The sequence below is a fragment of the Ceratotherium simum genome, chromosome 10, assembly GCF_057802395.1.
Source record: "Ceratotherium simum simum isolate JZ-2026a chromosome 10, ASM5780239v1, whole genome shotgun sequence".
NCBI lineage: Eukaryota > Metazoa > Chordata > Mammalia > Perissodactyla > Rhinocerotidae > Ceratotherium > Ceratotherium simum.
The window spans coordinates 53,708,834-53,731,203 of record NC_141909.1 but is presented as its reverse complement, the minus strand read 5'-3'; the positions used below and the strand labels follow the sequence as shown (position 1 = coordinate 53,731,203).

The following is a 22,370-nucleotide window of genomic DNA, read 5'->3' as shown; positions in this document are numbered from 1 at the left end:
GTTAGGAACAACAGGGTGTCGACGGATAACAGTGTTGTTTATTGCTGGGAGGTCCTGGACAAACCTTCACTCTTGGCCCTTGGGTTTTCTCCAGGTAAAATAGGAGTATTATAGGGACTTAGCGTAAGGGCCAATTAGGCCTTGTAATCCTCTGTTATGGGCTTTATATCTTGAAGAGCTTCTTTACTTATAGGGTATTGATTAATTCTGGGGAGCGGTCTTGAGGAATCAATTTGAATTTGTTGAGAGGTTCGCCATGAATTTTACCAATATCAGTTGTAGATTTTGCTGGTAAGGAGGGTGGTAGCTGATTCAATAGAGACAAATGAACAGTGTTTCCAGAATCAACTCTAGTACCATCAGAGATGGAGCAAATAAAGGATGACAAAGGGTCATTTAACTCACCTGCTTGGCTGTTTTGATGGCTGCTGTCAAATTCTAGAATTATTTCCCCCTTTCAGGAGAAAAAAATTCAAGCGTGATACTTTTCCAAGAATTCTCGGCCTAATAAATGAATAGGGGCAGAGGGACTAAGGAAGAAAGGGTGTTTGTCTCTGAAAGAGCCTAAACAAAAGGGAATAGGTTCAGAGACAGGAGGCTTTTGAGGTTTATTAGAAATCCCCACTATTTGAACTGTTTTAGTACTTCGAGGCAGGTGCTGCTTTACAGTAGTGGCGTTGAGCACTGAGGGTATGGCTTCGGCGTCAATTAGGACAGAAAGAGATTCATCTCTAGTCTGGAGAAACATTTCTCCAAGCCAATTAAGAGGGAGGATTGGGAAGAGCCCCTGTAGTTCCTTGCAGACCTGTCACTGAGAATTTAGAGGACATCGGAAAGGCTAGTTAGAGGGCTGAAGGCACTTGAAGCACTTAAATTTATAACTATCTCTCTTCCAGTGTCCTGGCTCTTTGCAATAATAAGAGAAACTAGGAGGTTTTGGGTTTCGTTTGGAGGACTTCATTTGCTGAAGTTGATGATTAAGAATTTTAGTGGTCTTTCTTTTAGGTGACCCATCTAGAGTTCAAGAGAGTTGGTTTGCCAGATTAATTAAATCTGGAGTGAACGTAGTTTCCCACTCCATCCTGGTCGTTTTTACTGGAAGGGAAAGGTCCCAGTTCAGCCAATTAATAAACGTAGAGTTAAAAGCTACCCAGGTGGAACCAACATCTGAAGGAAGACCAGAGTTTTCTTTAAAAACAATCTGAAGTCAATTGTAATAGTCATGAACAGGTTCATCAGGGTTCTTTTGCACAAGCCTGAATTTTGTTCCAATCAACAGGCTTTGGGAAAGCCCTAGGAACTGCCTGATGAAGCCATCTAGCGATTGCATGAGCCTGATCATACAACAGGTCAGCAGGTTGGTCTCCTGGTTGTAATTCTAGAGACCTTTCAGGATTTTCTCAATTAGCAGTTTTCATCCAATACTGGGCCTGACTTTCACCAACAAGCATATGAACTAGCTGATATAAGTCGGAGAAACCAGGTTGATAAGTTTGAATGACTATATTAAATTCCTTAGCAAATCTGTGAGAATCTTCGGTTACTTTGGGAAAATATTTGACTGTGGCTCGCGGTTCGGGTTTAGTCCAGGAAATATAAGATTTTAAGAGTTTAGCCTTTGGATCTTCAGAAGGCTTAATTTTAAAGGAACAGATTCTGATAGGTTCAGAGGAAGAGGGAGTGGGGACAGGTTCAGGGAAAAGGGGAAGTTTGGCAAGAGTGTTAGTATGGGGGCACTGAGGGTATAGAGGAGGTGTAGATGGTAGAGAAGGGAAGGAGGAAGATGGCGCTGGAGGTGGAGCCTGAGCATGAGGAGCCAGGGGAGAGGAGCAAGATACAAGAAGAGGAACATGAGGCTTCTGAAGCCATTTTATCTTTTTTTAATCATTTGCTTGCCTCAGTTAATCTTAAATTTTTATTTTGCAAAGAGGCCATTTTAGATTCCTGATAACGTTTGGGAGCCTCAAAATACCAATCGAAATAGGCATTCCATTCAGTTTTGGAAATTACAGAGCTATGGTTGTCCAATTTGATTTTAAGAAAAGTAAGTTTGGGGAATTCAAAAGTTCCCCATAGTGGCCATTGATATTCTAAATTACTTTTGGCTGAATTGGTCCATTTAGTTAGAAATGTGCATGAGGAATGACTGCAGTTTTTAAACATAAAATTGGCCAGGGTCCCTGTAGGGGGGGCACCTTCAAAATACTTAGATAACTAAGATCCCATTTCCTAGAGGTTTTTCTCTAGAGCGAAGGAATAATTCTCAGCCTAAACAGCTCAAATAGCTTACAACGCAAACAGCTTGAACAACTCAAACAGCCTGCAGCCTTAATACCAGCCAGTCCCAATAGAACAGTCTGATTTCATTAGGATGGACTGACGGTTGAATCAGTGCAGTTCCAAAGAACAATGCAGTTTCAATGAACAGTCCAGTTCCCAAGGGAATTGGGAAGGTTGATCAAAGTAGGGAGCGAGGCCAAAGGCTGGACAGCACAGCTGCAATGAACAGTCCAAAAGTTGTACCAAAGGCTAGTGCAGTTCAAAGAAACAGCCTGATTCAGAGAGTCAGGCCAAAGTGCCACCTGAATACGCACAGACGAACAAGATCTTAACCAGAAAAGGACGAAGCCTTAAAATAGATCTCGAATAAAGCCTGGAGAGTCTCAAACTCAAAGACTTATCCTCAAATTCCAGGGTCAATAAGAAAAGCAGAGAGCTCAACGGGCTCTTTTGTGGGTACTGCACCTGTTTGCTCACCAGCCTCAGAGACATTGAGGGTCCTCTCTGTATCCCTATATGGGCCACCAAAATGTTGACGTTAAACAAATAGACAACCAGTTATTTCTCCAGCAAAAATGAATTTATTCAGGATCAGCAAAGATTTGCAATTCAAGGTCTGCAACCATGGAAAGCCACATGCAAGTCCCCTAGCAGCAAGGGAGGAGAAACTCTTTTATAGAGGGAAAGAGAAAGTTGGGAGGGCTTTCTCTTTAAACAAAGAGTTTGAGGTGTAGTGGCTTTTCATTCGCGGAGTTGTGACAGTCTCTTATTGACTGAGCTGCTTACCAGTCAAGAAGTTTGTCTTCTTCCTGTTGGGCTCTGCTATCAACAGAGGGCATGAGAACTCTCCCTTTTGGCCTCTTGACTCCAATTTAATGACGGAGGTGTCTGTTTATGAATTTGACAGTGGTTTGCATCTTGTCACTGAGATAAGGAATAAGTAGGCGAAGATGTTGGCAGTTCTAATGTAACCAAATATTCACTCGTTTAACAAACACTATTGAGCATTTGTGTGGTAAACACTAGGTAGGGAATCAGAAATATAAAGGTGAAGAAGGCTCAATATCTGCCTTCAAGGAGGTCACAATTCATTGGGAAGGCGCTCAAGTAAAGAGTAGCTTGTGTTATGTTAGAGCCACAGGAGAGAGAGCAAAGAGGCAGCCTTGCTGCCTTCTGCACTGGGGAGAGTCAGGGAGGATAACCAAGCTGAATCTTTGAAGGATTACTAGGCGTTCTCCAGGCAAGTAAAGGAGGAGAAAATACTTGAAGCAGAGAGAGTTGTAAGAGGGCGTGGTGCATTTTGGAAACTGCAAGTAGTTTGGTGACTAAAACTAAGGGTTAAGTGAGGTCATGCTGTGTGGTGAGGCTAAAAGGGAGAGAAGAGTCGAGGGGAATCATAGAAGAATTTTAAGCCAGAGAGTACCATGGTCAGATTCATAATTTAGAAAGACCTCTTTTGGCTTTCCAAAGATAATAAGCTGAAAGGCAGTGAAACTGAAGGCAGGAAGCCCTGTTGGGAAGCAGCTGCAGTAATCCGGGTGATGAGCAGTGGGGCTTACATTGTAGCAGTGGGGATGAAAAAGAGGGACACAAGTGAGAGAGATTTCAGTGGCAGAATCGATGGATTCCGAGTGCCCGAGATTCAAGTGAGTGAGGTGTATACCATACGCTCAATGAATTAACAATATAGTTGGGAAAACATATAAACTACAAACGTTGTTATACAATGTGGTATTCAAAGTGCTGCATTCATAGGTTCTTTCTCCTATGAGTCCTTCTTGTGAAAAATACAGAATTTTTTTTTTTTCTGGGAAAATTTCCAACTGGGAGAGTTTCAGCCCCAGTCATTCTTGATGTGGATAATTAGAAAAGGAAAGAACTTAAGATTCGAAAATACTAAGATGTGTTTGGTAAAGCAGATGGCAGAAAAAGAGAATTTTTTGCAGTGAAACTTGAAGAAAGATGAGGGAAAGGAAACCAAGTCAAGTTCTGTGAGGAGGAAGAAAGGCAGAGACGTGTGGAGCAAGCTGACAACATCTGTTTTGGCACTGAGTGACGCTGGGCAGCGGCACTAAGACTGTGCAGTTTCATTCTGGATAATGGGGAGCGTAATTGCGAAGTGTTAGCCAAGAATAGCAAGTTTCCCAAAATCTTTTTCCATCTCATGCATCCAAATTACTCTTCATTTCTGTGACCTCAGCAGGACCTGAGGGGCAGAGGTGCACAAGTCTAAGTTGTAAAGTAAAAACCATAATGTCTAAATGCAGAGCCAGGCACAGAAAGGAAAAACACATTCAATACTCGTTGTGTGCCTTTCATTTGCAACAAAGCAAAATTAATTTACCAGCAATATGTGAGGCTGTGGGGAAGGGAGATTCAGAAGTTTCTAGCAAACAAGGGAGGGTAACTGGGACTAGTAGTACCCATTATTACTAATTTAAAATGTTTAAAGGGGCTTTTCTATTTTCTCTATTTAGTGTGCTTCTTATTTTATTTTAAATAAAAATGTTTACAAGGGATTTCATAGATTCACTTCTGACCTTGCCCTCTAAAACTTCTATTCTCTATCAGACCTTAAATTTGAAAATTGAAAATACTACAGAACTCTATCCTAAGAGTTTCTAAGAGTTCCATATGTGCAAATTTACATGGAAACCCAGAAAAGCAATAGATTCCTTCTGCCTCCCAGGAAGAAATATGGGAGAAGGATGCAAGGGGAAGTGACATTGGAACTGGGCCTTAAGAATGAGAAGAATTGGGCCGGCCCCGTGGCTTAGCGGTTAAGTGCATGCGCTCCACTGCTGGCGGCCCGGGTTCGGATCCCGGGCGCACACCGACGCACCGCTTCTCCGGCCATGCTGAGGCCGCGTCCCACATACAGCAACTAGAAGGATGTGCAGCTATGACATGCAACTATCTACTGGGGCTTTGGGGGGAAAAAAATAAATAAATAAAATCTTTAAAACAAAAAAAAAGAATGAGAAGGATTTCATCAAAGAGCGAATAGCCAAAAGAAATTCTAGGTAGAGATAATGACCCCATGGAAGCATGAACATGCATAGTATGTTCAGAAACAGCAAGTAGCAGTTCAGGGTGGCTAGGGCATAAGTTGGCTGGAGAGTAAGAGGAAGGAGTAAGAGCCAAAGGTGAAATATTTGTCAGGGTTATTCTGTGAAAGGCTCCAGTAAACTCTGTTGGACAATCCAACTAATGTGTACCAGAGGTGAGATTTAAAACATTTTGAATGAGTGAGGCCTGCTGAAATTGGAGTTGTTCTTTTTCTTCTCAAAGATGGTAGTAATTGGTGAATTTTTGAGAGTTAGTGGAACTACCCTGAAGGGTTCCATTATTCCCATGAAAATTAGTAGTTCGTGTGGTGAGGAAATATTTTAGGAATTGTTGCTAAGTATGTCAGCAACTTCCAATTGCATAATGCCTCTAGAAAGATCCAAATCTTTTTCATGTGTTTCTTTCCTACTCCAGAAATAGTATTGGCAAATGTTCAGAGAGGGCAGAAATTTGCCAGAACATACTCTTTAAAACTCCAGCTCACCTCTTTATGGAAACAATCTTAGACAAATCTCTTTCATGTCATTCAGACTATATTACTCAACTTTGGTGTCCACATGCATCATGTTATGCATTGTATGCTTGCTTAAAAAAACCTTTTTTTCCTTTCTGTAACTTGCTCAAGTGCTGTGATTTGACCTGAGTCATAATTTTGAAATTCACCTTGCTTTTAGTTAAAACTTTTACTTCCAGATACTTATTAATACTTCCGCAAGGAATTAAGAAACATCACAACATATGAATTGAAATACTTCTTTGTTTTAAAAAACATAAATTCATGAATGACATTGAAGATAAAAAGTAGTGCTATTTATAGGCTTAAGGTCATCATCCTCCTCCTTAAAATTAAAGACATAATTCCAGCTAGGACTTCAACAGAGTTAAAAAATACAAGTGACAGGATCTTAAAACCATGGAAAATACCATTGTTGTTTCAGTCAAATCAGGTGTGACAACTTAAGTCTGGTCAGAGTTGGATGACAGATTTCAGTAATGGAATATAGGGTCTTTTGCTAACTGGTTATTAGTTTGGAATTACCCCCAAATTGATGTTGATTACGTCTCAAATTTCCAAAGATTGTTCATGCACCCAATTATAATGCTTCCCCTTTCCCCTGACTACTAACGTTGAAGGGGAGAGAGTTAGTAACCATCAAATTTTTCCACGGCTTATTGGGAGGCCTTAGTTAGAAAATAAATGAGGGGCTTTTGTTTACCTCAGTTGGCCAACCTGGAGTCCACAGGAAAAGTCTAGAAACAACACTCTGTGTTACTAAGGAGCTGGATGAGTCAGTTTGATTCTGCAACTCCAGAACACCGTGCGAATGTGACTTTCATTTGTAGTTGTTACTGCCAATAGCATCCTGTTATGTGGTTCTGGAACAGACTCTAAATGGGGTATCTGAAGGTCCTTCCCATACCCTGCCAACCAAACAGCTGCTGTTATTTTTAGATGGAACCAGGAAGGCTGCAATTTCCATGACTATTAGAATGAGTTGGCAAGTTCAAACCAGGTTTCATGAATATCCCTAAAATGGTCAGTAAAAACTGGAAGTCGAGTAAAGTTACTTTTTCTCAAATGGATGAAGTTTTTTTTTGTTTGCTTGTTTTGTTTTGTTTAGCATCTATATGATATTTTTGTGCGATTATTAAAAGATATATTAGATCTTTTTTTTTTTTTTGAGGAAGATTGGCCCTGAGCTAACTTCTGTTGCCAATCTTCCTCCTTTTTTCCTTTCTTCTCCTCAAAGCCCCAGTGGGTAGTTATAGGTCATAGTTGTACGTCCTTCTAGCTCTTCTATATGGGATGCCGCCCCAGCATGGCTCCATGAGTGGTGAGCAGGTCCACGCCCAGGATCTGAACCAGGGAACCTCAGGCCTCCAAAGCAGAACACGCGAACCCAATCTCTACACCACCGGGCCGACCCCTAGATCCATTTTTTAGGCTAGATATCAACCTGTCAACCAAGGATCATTATTATTAAGCAATTCTCCACTTCTAATTAGATTTCAAGATATGTTAACTGTTTCTGTTGTCTTCAAAGAGCCAATTTGGGATATATTTAGAGCTTCTTTTTTAAGCTTTAATAAAGCAATTCTATCTATCAGGGAACCTATTCTATTGATAGGTATAGATATTTTCATTCTGATTATTTTCACTCCAGAGACCAAAGTAATGCAAAACTATTGAATCTACCACTGACACTTCAGTGATCATCAGAGATAGAAGGAACCTTACAGATCATCCCCATGATTTCGCAAAGGAAGAAATTACCACTCAAAGAAATTAGCTAACTTTTCCCTTCCCAGGTCTGCATAGCTATTTAGTAAAAGAGCTAGAACTAGAACCCAGGTCTCCTGCGTTTTATCACACTGTGTCTTCTATGCTAGAGGGAAATAGGTATGTCTCTTTCCTTTGTTTTTCTCCTTCTGTATTTGGAGACCTAATTCTCCTTTGGTGAACTGATGATACTATCAAGTAAAGAATACAGTTCATTCCGTAAACGAAGAGAGAAAGATCTCAGTCTACAAGATGTTTTCAAGATTTGCTGTTTTGACACAGAAATGTATTTTTATTGTATTTAAAAGAAAGAATACAGTAATAGTAAATCCCCTGACTCAGTGCCCCTCCCACCTGGTTTCCAGTAAAAACACAGAGGTGGATGACCAATCAGAATAATTGTCCAGGTACTTAAATTATATTTTAGATGCTAGATACAAAAGCACGTACGTCCTTTTGAGAGATTTATGTCATATGACTTAGAAGAATTTCAATTTAAATTTCTTTTTAATTTCTTTCCATTTGTGTTAAACAGTAGCATTTCAGAGGGACAAGAGATATATTCCACCAGAATGCTTGGTTCCGTTATTTTATGCAAAAAATATCCAAGCCTGAGATGGTCTAACTAATCATATGGAAACATTGTGTCACACTACTCTTGTACTGAAAGTAAAATGATTTCTAAATATAAATATGTACTCTTTTCATGATCATCAAACTCATTCAAGCATTTATTTCAATTTATAGCCACATGTGCATTATTTTTAAAGAACTTTTAACTTGGAATCATTTTTTGCCTTAACATGGAATAAGAAATTTCTAATGAATTAAATGACCAATTAATGGTTCCTTTTCTAAAGACTCAAAGAAAAGATGGTATGATTAAAAAGTAAAAGCTTTATTCACAAAAATTTGTGGTTTTGTACTTTAGCATTGCCATATTTATTTTGGCAAATCAGTTTATTTAAAAGTCTTTAAGTAAAAAGAAAACTAAACACAGAATAATTCCGTTAGAAGTCAGGATAATCTCCCCTGGGTTGGGGTAATGCCCTAAGTGGTCCTGAGAGGGTTTCTGGGTGCTGTTGGTGCTTCTTTGAGTACTGGTTTCACAGATGTGTTCAAGACTAAGTGGCACATTTATGTGAAGGTTTCTGTGAATTATATTTGTACATATTTGTATTCTAATATGTCTATTATATTTCAGTTCAAAGTAGAAAAAATGAAAGTACTAAAATAGAGTCTATGAAACTTGCCCTGTACAACTTACAAACATGTGACTGGTAGTATTGTGTACTGTGTATTATTTGACTCCAAATTTAAACGAATAGACTGAAAAATTGATGGAGTGCTCCATTTTTGTTCTAAATCCTTCCTATACTCTACTGGGAATTTAGCTGTTCAATTACCAAGCATTTTACCAACTCAAGGAAAAAATATATAAACCTTAATTATAACTGTCGTTAAGGTAAAAACAGAATAGGACCTTATCTTCTGAGTTTCAGAAATGTGGAATCTTTTTCTTCTTCAAGTATATTCTAAATATGGTTTTATGGACTGTCTTTTTAATAAAATCAAATATAATTCACTTCTAAGTAAAGCATTCTTCAAATTTATTTGTGTGGTTGATAATAGATGGCTCATTATATTTTCCTGTAACTTGGAAACAAGAAGAAACGTTTACTTTTCAAATCATCCTTGACAGGTTGCCTCTGCCAGAGCAGACATTCATGGGCTACTGGACAATTGGTCAGTCAAGAAGTGGAATGCAAAAACTGTTGTGCCCAGCAGAAACTCATCACATAGACATAAAGGTTGATATCATTTCTTCATTAAAATATTGAACATTACAGATTTTGCTATATCTTTCCTGGAGAAAATCCATACAATCTCAGACATTACTTCTTCTGATATTATTTTAGAGTAGATTTAGCTTCTGCTCTAACTCTCAAGCCAGTCTGGCCTCTGAGGGACTCCGTGCAGGTAGTAATTGCTAATGGTCAGTAGAATTCCTGAGAGCTAACCTGTATTTCAGGAGAATCAGTGTGTTGTGTATTATCCTAGGACAGTTACTACATGATATTTGTCTTCATGTGAAAGGGCAAATGAAAGGAGTATTAGTCACTAGTTGCAATAGAAACGCCTCTAGGTATTTCAAGCAGAAAGGAAATTACTGTAGGGAATTAGATGCTTATAAAAGTCTTTAGAAAGGACAAGAGGGACAGAAGTCAGGGGGCCACCTCTGGACTTTTAGTTTCAAGGTCTGTGTTTCTGCATCTGCTGCCACCCCTGTTTGCTGGGAGCTGCACAGTAAAGCAGGATCAGCAAACTTTTTCTGTAAAGGGCCAGATAGTAAATAATTCAGGCTTTGTGACCATATAGACTCTCAACTCTGCCTTGGTAACACGCAAGCAGCCTTAGAGAATACGTTAACAAATGATGTGGCTGTGTTCCAGGAAAATTTGATTTACAAAAGCAGGCAGTGGGTCAGACTCGACCTTGCGGGCTGTAGTTGTCAAGCCCTGCAATAGAGCATAGAATCCGAATGCTCATACTTGGCAGAGCCTGCTTGTCTACTAGAGCTGGCCATTACCTCTCTTCTGCCTTCCAAATCTCATGCAAGTGCATTTAATTGGTAGAACCTAAATCACATCCAGAACCCTCACAGCAAGGGAGTATGAGAAATGTGGTTTTTAGTCTCCCAGCTCCCAAGGTACAGACTAGATAGAAAGGGACAGGAGAGGGGGGTATGGATGCCACAATAGTCGATATCTAACTCAAGCATTTTTGATTAATTAAGGACTGTGGAGCATACAAATCATTGAAATTTTAGTTACATCTATATATTTCTTCTGGAAAATCATAAAGTACCCAGCACAAATATAATAACATTATTAAATTAATTGCTCTACTTATGTTTATATTGAATAATTTTCACCGTGTATAAAATACTCTGCCTTTTATAAGTAATGGTAGTAGTTATCAGTAAGTTTTTTAAATTTCAAATGTCACTTTTTTTTGTTGTTGAGGAAGATTGGCCCTAAGCTAACACAGTCTGTTGCCGGTCTTTCCCCCGTTTTTTTTTGGCTTGAGGAAGATTAGCCCTGAGCTAACATCTGTGCCAGTCTTCCTCTATTTTGTATGTGGGTTGCTGCCTCAGCATGGCTGACCAGTGCCGTAGGTCCACACCCAGGATCCGAACCCACGAACCCAGGTCACCGAAGCAGAGTGCGCCAAACTTAACCACTAGGCCACGGGGCCGGCCCTACATTTTATTTCAAAGACCCCCTTTTTAGCCGTTAAGTTCCATATAATGATATAATAATCATTCTTCACAATGGAACTATATCAGGCCCTGATTCATTCATTTACCAATTATACTCCTGGTTTGTTCAGCTCTCGGTCCCAATACTTGTAGTTCAAAACTTGCTCTTGGTTTAGGAAGGAATGAAGTAATGAGAAATCCTGTGGGATTTTATATCTAGTATATTTTGTGAGTAAAAAGAAAAGAAAGTAAGAAATTAAATAAGAAAGCACATGTGAAAGCATTTATAAATGCCAGTGTATGGTATTATTATTGTTATAAGTACCATCCCAGTCAATAAAATGAGAAGAGATATATCAAGATATTGAATATTTGAATTTAAATTCTGTATTTTGAAGAACTTTAGCTTTTCTACATTTTGTTAACTACCCAAATTTCTTAATTCAGTTGACTCCTTTATTATAGGGTCCAGCACTTATAAACATACAAGAATATCCAATAGAAAGACATGAAGAAAGATCCCAAACCTTTACTGAAGAATGTGCCTCCTGGAGGTTACCATTGGATGAAATTAACTTAATCTGTGATATTGCTACATCACATGGTATGTCAGTTTGTTCTTTTGATTATTCCTTCCTGCACTGATTTTTTAAAAAGAAGGATTAAGTTAATCTCTAGACATCAAGAAGTCTATGATAAACTCAGTAACTGTGTCATTCTTGAATTGGATAGCAATTATATGTAATTTAGAACTAATTTCCTATAACAACAAAATACTATTGTGGAATCCACATAAGCACTGCTGAGTTTGTATGCATGTCTGTTTCTCATTACAATTGTAGCACAAAGTTAAACACACCCAGTCATGTGCTAAAAATAGAAGGGGAAAAGAAATGGGAGAAACTGGATGTTTTTGGCTGGGATTCCCGGTTAGCAATTGCATGAACCACGAAAGCAGGGCTGGAGTGATTTGCAGTCGTTAAACTTCTCATTGTAAAGAAAGGCAAATAAAGGATGTGAATTTTTGGCATCTACATTTCTGGACTGTTGCCATACTTACTGATTCATGCAGTGTGCCCTGGGTGCTTTTTGGCAGAAGTTTTCAATTGATGGCAGTTACCAAAGTGATGTAAACAGAAATGATGGCAACGGGAAGGGAGCAAGTGTCTAACTTGACCAAGATGGGGATTGTTTAGGCAAAAATTCAGAAGCAAGTTTTTGTTCATATAAGATCTATAGATATTGTTTAGTCCTAAAAGCAGCTATGTTGAATAAAAATATGTACCTTAAAAAATGTACAGGTATTTTTGGTAACAGATTGGTGCTCTTATTAAGATATTTTACATTTGCTAGTAAAGAGTAAGTATGGATTTTATGGATGATGTTTGAACTTTGGCCCTTGTCTCATGTTTAGGGATTAAAGTAAGTGTGCTGGGATCCTCCACCCATGCTTATGACAGGCTTCTCTAATCAGGTGCAGCACTTTTCTCATTAAACCTGGTCACAGTCTTACAGTTCTTCTCAACACAACATTCCAGGCAGCCACTGCCAGTCAGAACTGGCCCTTAAAAATGAAACTCATTTGCTGTCCCTGATATAATTTAACTTTCTATTTCAGTATTGTCCACATTTGCAAACTAGATTTTTTAATTGTTTTTTACCTATTATGCATTAGTGAGAGAAAAGAGCATTTTCTTGAGTTAGAATCAGAATTAATTGTATATATTTGAGCCAAAGACTAAACAGCCCTTAATGCCTGCCGTAGGTTGATCAAGTATATTTCTGTTAATACTTTTTACTATATTCCATGTTGCCCTATACTGTGTGGGAAGGTGCTCACTAAATGTTGAAGTGAACTTATTTGTACTCATAGTGGAAGCATTAAAAAGATCCTTAACTTATAAATTTTGTGATCCTCTCTGATATTTGGAACTAAAACACACACAGTTCACGTTGTCTCCTAAATGATATGTATTCTTCTGCACTTCCAGAGACTTCTGTTTCTTATCAATGTTAGTCTATTTATTTAAATTGACTATATTTACGTATAACATTTGGTCATTATTTGTAGACATGGCACACACACACACTATATATATATATATACACACACACACACACACACACACACACGTTACAAATTTTCCAGGATAGTCCCGAATATAAATGTTATATCTTATCATTTCTTGTGTCTTAATTTTGGGTTCAGAAAACATGAACACTGCCAAATAGATACCTGGGTAATGAGTGATTTTGATAGCATTTATTATACAAAAGCAGCTTAATCCCTTGCCTCAAGGTGCTCATAGATAGAGATTATGTGAAACACCGTCCAAAGCCTGACTACTCAGAGAGGCTCCCAAATCAACAGCGTTGGCATCTCCTGGGAGCTTCTTGAAAAGGCAGAGTCTGAAACCCCACCCCAGACCTACTGAATCAGAATCTGCATTTTCGTTAGATCCCCAGTGGTTCATATGCACTTCAAAGTTGAAGAAGCACTGATACAGAGTTCAGAAAATGGACCTAGTCAAGTACTCAGATGGAAAAGACAGAGGTTTTATAATAAGAAATATTTAATATGAACAGGAGTTTGGAAAATAAGATCCATAGAGCTAAGAATCAAAAAATGGAGTTACTTATTTATAGTAAGAAAAGCCTAAAGATCAAGTAACTATCTAGGAAATGCAAGATTAGCAGGTAGAAGATGTTACCAGCTGTTGTCCATCTGAATCAATAATAAAACAAAAGAAAACAGACTTTTATTGAAGCACAAAGCACTTTGGTTTCATACGGGGAAGAATTTCCTGACATTGAAGAGTGTTAAATGCTGTTTAATTGTTGTGTCGTGAAATATTATGGAATTCTTTTGGGAACAAATAGATACTTCCTCGAATAGATAGGTGTGACTGTATCTACATTTACAGCAGGAACTAAATTGGTTCTCATGGTCTTTTTCAGCCTAGTCAGTCCGTCTACAGATCATCTGCTGAGTTCGGCTGTGTGCTCAGTCTCACGATTCAGCTTTCACTGGACCCCTTGACCAGTCAGAAAATCTTTCACAGACGACAAAATTAATGCCTTTTTGTCATTTCAGAAAATGAGGAAAATGCTCTGTATGTAGTTACATGCAATCCTGTTTCCTTATACTTTATGAATATGACTGGGAAGAGTGGCTACTTTGTGGACTTGTATGACATTTTCCCAAGAACGGCTGGTGGAGTTTGGCACCCATTTGTTACAGTGGCACCGCTGGGAAATCCCCTCAAGGGTCAAGTGATTCTCCAGGAGGAGCAGGTAATGCCCCCGAGGCTACTCATATGGTAACTTATTTGAAGGAAAAGGCAAGAGTGCTTTGCAACCAATAACTGAAAATATGTGCTTTCATAAAGATTGAGGAGAGGGGCAGGAGGGAGAGGTCAGGGGTTGTATTTTATCAGTACCACAAAGGCAGGCTAATATCTTCCTCTCTGCCAAGACTTCAAGGTGACCTATAATTCTGGAAACACGTAAGTCAGAGTTTCTCAACCTCAGCACTGTTGACATTTGACGCCAGATAATTCTTTGTTGTGAAGCTTACATTCTCTTTGGAGAGGTAGACAACAAACAAGTAAAGCAACAAATAAATATGCTAATTTTAGGTGGTGATAAGTGCTATGTAGAAACAAGATAATGTCCTAGGGAATGATGGGGTAGGAGGAGTCGGGAAGGTGAACATTATTAAAGAGTGCTGAGATATCTCCTCTTAGGAGATGACATTTTATATGAAACCTGAATGATATTCTTTATGTAGAGACAGCCACATAAATATACTGAATGGAATTGTCTTAGTCTGTTCAGGCTGCTATAACAGAAATACCGTAGACTAGTTAGGTTTTAAACAACAGAAATTTATTTCTCATGGTTCTGGAGACTGGGAAGTCCAAGATCAAGGCACCAGCAGATTTGGTATCTGGTGAGAACCCACTTCCTAGACAGCTGTCTTTTCGCTGTAACCTCATGTGGCAGAAGGATCAAGGGATCTCTTTGGTTTCTATTTTATAAGGGCACTAATCCTGTTCATGAAGATTCCATCTTCGTGACCTAATCACCTCCTACAGGCCCTACCTCCTAATACATTGGGGCTTAGAATTTCAACATATGAATTCTGGGGGGATATAAACATTCAGTCCATTGCAGGAATACACTGAGATACTTTAGTGTCTAATGATGCTCAAGTTCCAACCATCACTGCTATTGTAAGAAAGCACTAATGAAAAGTACAGATACCCAGAGTCAGGCTAGAAATAGTTCCAAACAGAACATATAGATCAAAAGACAGGCAATGTTTCAATTAATGAGAATTCTAAAGGTCTAAGTTAATCTCTACTATACCAATAGAAAGGAGTGTAATGTTTTCATATACCTGTTACCCACCTAGTATCTACCAAATACTATAGTAAACATATTATTCACTCAACAAACATTTATCATTTGCCTACTATTGGAGATACTGCAGTGAACAAAACAAAAAAATCCTTGCCCTCAAAAGCTTACATTCTAGTCCAGGAAGACAGACAACAAGCAAAAAAAATAATTAAATTGTATCTTAAGTTAGAAGATGAGAAGCAAGGAAGAGTGAAATAGAAGGCTAAGAGGAAGATTGCTATGTAAAATAGGGTGAGTGGGCAGGGATTGCCTAACTGAGAAGGTGATATTTAAGCAAAGACTTGATGGAGGTGCAGGGGAGAACTGATATTTGGAATAAGAGAGTTCCCAGCAAAGGGAATTGTTAAGTTTAAAGGCTCAGAGGCTGGAACATGACTCTTCCGTCTTTAAAGAAGTGTAGTGGGGAAGACTGAGGGAGAGAGTATAAGGAAGTGAGGTCAAAGTGGCCATGTAGTGGGTTGTGGCAGGAACATGCTGGGGAGAGGGCAGGGAAGCAGATTATGTAGAGCCTTGTAGACCATTGTAGTGTTCTGGGCCCTAACTATAAGTGAAAGGGGAAGGTGTTAGAGAGTCTCAAGCAGAGGAGTAGCATGATCTGGCTTATATTTTGAAGGATTTGCCTGGCTCCTCTGTGGTGAATAGTCTATAGGTGCTGAGGCAGAAGGAAGGAGACTAGTTAAGCGATTTTTGCAATGATTCAGGCACGAGATAATGGCAGTTTGGAGGAGGATGGAAGTCTTAAGTAATGATGGATTCTGGATATATTCTGAAGGTAGGACCATCAGGATTTCCTAATAGATCAGATATTTGGGATGAGAGAGAGTAGAGTTAAGGGCAACGTCAAGGTTTAGGGCCTGAGCAACTGAAATAATAGATTCGCCATCAACTGAGATGAGGAGGGAATTGATTTGGGAGGGAAGGTTAGACATTTGATTAAATTTGAGATGTCGATTAGACATCCAAGTAGATGAGTCTGAAGTTCAGTGGAGAGGTCAGAAAAGGAAATATAAATTTGGGAGTCATTGGCGTATAAATGTTATTTAAAGCCATGAGACTGAAAGAGATCACCAAGAGAATGAATGTGGGTAGAGAAGAGAAGTCAAAGCACTAAGCCCTGGGACAATAAAATATTAAGAGATCAGGGAGATGAAGAGGAATCAACCAAGGGAATTGAAAATGTGTAGCCAATGAAGTAGATGGATAAACCAGGGAGTGTGGTATCCCGGAAGGCAAGTGATGAATGTCTCAAGAAGGATCAATTGTTAAATGCTGACAATGTGTTAAGCAAAAGATTACATACGTTATCCCATGTCATTCTTCTGGCTGCCCTGTGAGGCAGCTCTTAGCTATATATACATGTGAGGAAACTGAGGCTCAGAGAATTGAAATAACTTGCCCAGCAAATGCTTGGTAGAACTGAGATTCAAACCAAATTGGATTGACACCCCCCCCCCGCCCGCCCCAGAATTAAACTTCATCCACTCTCTCACTCACTGCAGATACTTGGGGAAAAGAATAGTCTGAAAATTAAAAACTATTCATAATAGGAAAATATTAAAGAAATGCAGTTATGTTACTGGCAAGTATTAAAGTCACTATAAAAGCAAGGTGTAACCAAGAAACAATACTTTTAGACTATGTCTAATCAAGAGGAAAATATTGCATAAATAACATTTCATTAGCTCACTGAGTAAATAAGTCAACTTTAACTTTAGGCCTTGCATAAATAATTATCACAAATTCTGAGTTAATAAATTTTTTTCTGTTTTTTCACACTTTTTTGCATTTTCATTTTCTCCTAGAAGCAGACTTTATAAATATCCAGGTATTGATTATAAAAGTTTGTGTCCAGCACATTGGAATAAGGTTTTACTTTATAGATTTCCAACTACATATCAATGCCATTGAATTCAATTCTATAGCCATAAGAATCTGTCATAAAAAGCACATGATATCTTGATGATTTTTATTTATTTTTTATTTTTATTTTTTTTATTTTTATTTTTTTTCCTGTGAGGAAGATCGGCCCTGAGCTAACATCTGCCAATCCTCCTCTTTTTTTGCTGAGGAAGACTGGCCCTGGGCTAACATCTGTGCCCATCTTCCTCTACTTTATATGGGACACCGCCACAGCATGGCCCGACAAGCGGTACGTCAGTGCGCGCCCGGGATCCGAACCCTCGAACCCCAGGCCGCCGCACCGGAGCACACGCACTTAACCACTTGCACCACCAGGCCAGCCCCTTGGTGATTTTTAATTCAGTAAGCCAATGGAATTTGGACGAGAATCTAAATTTGGAGTATTTATTCAAACAGTCTTGCCAAATTTTCAGCTGTCAAATTAACTGTCAAACTTACATGTACCAGTTCTTTAAAAGTACTAGATATTTAGGTTTTCAGCAAGTATTTTATTTTCTCAAAAGATCCAATTATTTGGCAACATTGCTGGTTAATATTCTGTTCACTTACAATGACTTTCATCAAGGAAAATATGTTTTTCATTGTAAAGATGTGCTTGACCTCCACAGCCAGCCCTTCCCTCCTGGCATTCCTGCAGGCTACCTGACTTATCCCTTTGATCACAGTTTCAGGGGTTTTCCACAAAGCTATCCCAGCACCTGAGCACAGCTTATGTGGGTGCTTCTACTCTATCTGTCCTCTGAACTGCCTCTTCTTTTCTCAGAGAGGATATCTTAGCTGTCTATTTTATAGTATGGCCCTGTTAGGATGTAAGACCTCTTTAATTCCAGGTGAAAAACATACAAGTTTAACAAATGATAAATAATTCTAATCAAATAAAAAATGAGCGCACTGCCATCAATTCCTTTTCCGTTCTGCCCAAACTGAAAGTGGAGCTAAAATATCATAGAGAAGTACTTCCATTAATTCATCTATCCCTTGTCTTTTCAAATAAAGCTTTGCTACGAATGCATTTCTCTGGTTAGTTTCAGAAGTTGTTCAAAAATTCCTTGCTAAAATAAATTCTTAAGTGAGGAAAGGGAAACTTTGCCATGCCTAAAAATAAAGATCCTTCTTCGCCCCCACCCCCCGCCCCTTGAGATTACTTATTACATCTGTACAAAGTTTAGAATTTCAGACTTTGGGACATTGAGGTCATCCAGAGGTTACTTTTCTCCCAGTCAAATACAAACATGATAAAATTGCTCACTTGCTTCTCCTTCCCACCCCCCTTAAAGGAGCGCCAAAGCCACAGTCACAAGTACTCATGTGTGACGCAAAATTCTATTTTTAAACTCAGACAGAATATATCATTAGTCATTTACAGAAGGAAACCATTAACATCTAAAAGGATGGAGCAACAGAACTCCTCCATGCTGCCAGTTGCTTCTAAAACTAATTGTAAATACAGCAATGGCTGGAAAAATTTATATGTTTTCTGTCACTGAAAAAGATACAGTTTCTCAGTTCATTTGTGCCAAGTTATGAGTATATAAATATTAGACCCTAAAAAGGAAGAAAAATGCAAAATCATGCTAACTTATTTTTCTGTTTAATCATATCTGTTTAATCATCTGCTTATTCTTCTGCTTAATCATATTTTGCAATCAAACATTATTTTTAGGACTTTCTTTTGCTTAGAAAAATTAATATTATACCAAATTGCTTACGTGCTAAGAATTCATGTTAATATTGTACATATTTATTATACCAGAAAGAGTTTCTCCTAAAATACTCAAAAAAAATTTAATCTAGAATGGAGACTGTAAATTTTTAACTTATTAATACATTTTCTTAAGGCAAACTGTAAGGTATTGCTATCATTTTCAAACTTTCAAATACCAGGAATACTATTTATATGAAATGTTAATTTTAAAAATAATATTCCTAAAACACATTCTTAATGAAGAATTTCATATTATATAAAATGATGCATTCTAAGGGTGATGTTTGTGGAAAAATTTAAGCTTTGTCAACATGCTTACTAGAATTTTTTAACACAGCCGAGATTCAGAGTATATGGAATGAAGAAAACTACAAATACTACTTTAATTTGAGCACATCAAAATAAAATTAGCTAGTTAAATAAATTGGAAACCACACTGTGAGGTCCCAGATTTGCAGATGAAATCCTTACTCGTTTTACATTTCTTTTTATTTCTCTCTAACTGGATTACATAATAGAGGGCAAGGGTCAGGGTTAATTCATCACCGTATGCTCCTCTGTGCTTTAGATATAAGCTGCTCAATAAATACTATGCAACAAGTTAACAAACATTTCTTATTTTGTTTCCTATATTTTGCAAAATATATATTAATTCTTTGGGTGCTTTATGACTTTATTTTCCCCAAAAGAAGTTCTTGAAATGAAAAATTTATAAGGTAAAAAAACTGGAGGAGCCCCAAACTTAAAACAAAACAAAAACAAGAACGAAAGAAGAGACAATTGGGTAACAATGAAGCCTGACAAACAACTTGGAAGTGCCTTTTTGCAAACCTGTTAGTCTAATCTTCAAACATTTTTAAACTTTAACTAACAAAGCCAACTTCTTTGCATCCTTTTAAAATATTTAATGTTTTCTGGCATTCTGAATTTTAATTTCCTTTTTCATTTATTTTCATGCTTAAGGTTTATTAAAAAATTTTTTTCTTGGAAAAAATGCTCCTAGTTACTGAGAGATTATTGCTTTATTTGCATAACTGTGGTTAATAATGCTGGAGAAATCTCTTGTCTGCACATTATTACAGCACCAGCTATCAAAGTTCCTCAAGCTTAGTGAATTTCAAGAAGAAGAAACACTTAGGATCTAGGTTCTTGGGCTCCTTTGTATTTTCTTACTAACCCCTCTTTATATCATGTACATATTTTCTGAATTGAACCTGGATTTGTGAAAAGAGTAAATGAAATTTAATTATGCTCAATGTAAGAACGTTTTCAACAGCACATTCTCTGTGTACTTTTGATAAAAGTAAGTGGACTTTTAAAAATTATCCTCTTAATTTTCTTATTGCTATATAATAAAACAGAATCATGGTTAAGCCAGCCTGTATTTAGAAGGGGATGGTTTTAAGATAAAATCTTCAAAGAGAATACCTTCTGCATTACATCTAATATTTTAAACTCCATGTTAAGGAAAACCATTTAGTGTCTTTGTGGTGTCTCTCAAGTATTTAATATTATTGTCTGCCCATTGGTTTATCACTGTAGCCTTTATTCCCAGATTGCCAAGAGGCTGCTGCTTTAAAAAAAAAAAAAAAGGAACAAATCTTGAGCTTTTCACTGTTCTCTTTATTTCCAGAGTAATGTCATCCTATTGTTTGATATCGCTGGCCGGGCCCTTCGTCGCCTCATCCTCCCTTCAGAAAAAGAGGTTACGTCTAAGAAGTCTTCCTGGTGGAACAAGGAGGAAGCTGTAAGGAATACCCAACCTGTCCAGCAAATTGCCAAGGATTTTCCATAGCTTTCTAACCATAAAGATACATGTCTGCCCATCCCTCTCAGTGCCTTCTGTTTACTAAAATGCACAAGAGAATTCTCTTATTATGCCCTTGTAAATTTTAACACAATACAAACAGATAGACATAGGTACACATATAATTAAATACCAATAGCTTCTTTTTGTATCCGTCATACTCACGTGAAGACTTGTCAGGACTGAACTAATAATAATAGAACATCACGAACTATTTGAGTGTGATATTCGTGACAAATTCCCAATCATGAAGTCACTTTCACCTGTTTTCCAGTTATGTATTTATGTTTTGGATTTATATGACAAACCCATCAGTATGACAGCTGATTGCACCTACCAGCTAAATAAACATTTTAGCTTATTAAGTAAATTAAACTATAAATAGACATTTTAGGCCAACCCAAGAGAATTTATTCTGCCATTCAGAAAAAGGTAATGGATATAAAATAAGGCTTACCCTCTGCCCTGCATGACCACATGCTTAGGTCTTAAAAGACCATGAAAAAAGAGATTTTTTTAAGTGTCATAAATGTATCCTAATCTAAAAAACAAAGTATTTCCTATGTATTTATCTTATGTATAAATTCCACAGTTAAAGACCAGATAGCATGTTTATTTCTAACCAGTATTTGGCGTGATTTTTTAAAAATTTTATTCTAAAGACGTTTTAGTATTTAGTTCACAGTACATTTTTTTTTTCACACCTAGTTTCTTTCTTTTTTTTTTTTTTAAGATTGACCCTGCAGTAACATCTGTTGCCAATCTTGCTCTTTTTTCCTTTTTCTCCCCAAAGTCACAGTACATAGTTGTGTAGCATAGTTGTAGAGTTGTAGCTCTTCTATATGGGACGGTGCCTCAGCATGGCTTGATGAGCAGTGAGTAGGTCTGAGCCCAGGATCCAAACTAGCAAACCCTGGGCCGCCAAAGGAGAACATGTGAACATAACTTCTTTGCCACTAGGCCAGCCCCATAATAAGTTCTTAAATATATTTTAATCCATGTTACCATAAAAGTCTTGGAGTAGATAAAGAGGTGGCTTCTCAGAGAATTACATGTTTTACACGTTGAAGAACTTTATTTAAGGAAAAGCAGCTGAAGAGACATGACTGCATTTGACACATTTAATGTGAATATTTTCTTTTGCTTTGTCTTTAGGAAATGTATAAAATGTGTAAAGAATTTTCGCACAAAAACTGGCTAGTATTCTACAAAGAAAAAGGGTGAGCTCTTCATTGTAGAAGATTTAAACTGGTATTATTTTGTCCGTTCTGTTTCCTCTTTTGATTATACTTGTTTATTATAAAACTAATGTAACCAAATGATAAATGTTTTATTATAAAAGTAAGTTATCCCACATTACAGAACATTGAAAAACAGACATAAAAAAAGACAGGGCTCATAATTCCATAATACAACCACTGCTAGTATGGCAGCTGTCACTTTCTATTGTTTCTTCTTGTGCATACCCTTACATAGTCTAGAATTTTATATATCTGTTTTCTCAGTTAACATTTTTCTATGTTATTACTTAGTCTTAAAAACATTCTTTTTATGATTGCATAATGTAGCATGAAATGATTGTGCCGTGGCTACTCAACACGATCCTCACCATTTCCTTTCA

At 37.6% G+C, this 22,370-nt stretch overlaps 1 protein-coding gene across 4 annotated transcripts in view; it reads left to right on the top strand.

Moving 5' to 3' along the window:
• VWA8 (von Willebrand factor A domain containing 8) overlaps nt 1-22,370 on the top strand; it is a 359,640-nt gene that overhangs the window by 221,840 nt on the left and 115,430 nt on the right. For all 4 annotated transcript variants that reach the window (XM_087436018.1, XM_087436017.1, XM_087436019.1 and 1 more), the window contains 5 exons: nt 9,333-9,441; nt 11,358-11,496; nt 13,987-14,186; nt 20,576-20,689; nt 21,905-21,969. In XM_087436018.1, the coding sequence (XP_087292144.1) occupies nt 9,333-9,441; nt 11,358-11,496; nt 13,987-14,186; nt 20,576-20,689; nt 21,905-21,969 (627 nt within the window). The remainder of the gene's footprint in view (nt 1-9,332; nt 9,442-11,357; nt 11,497-13,986; nt 14,187-20,575; nt 20,690-21,904; nt 21,970-22,370) is intronic.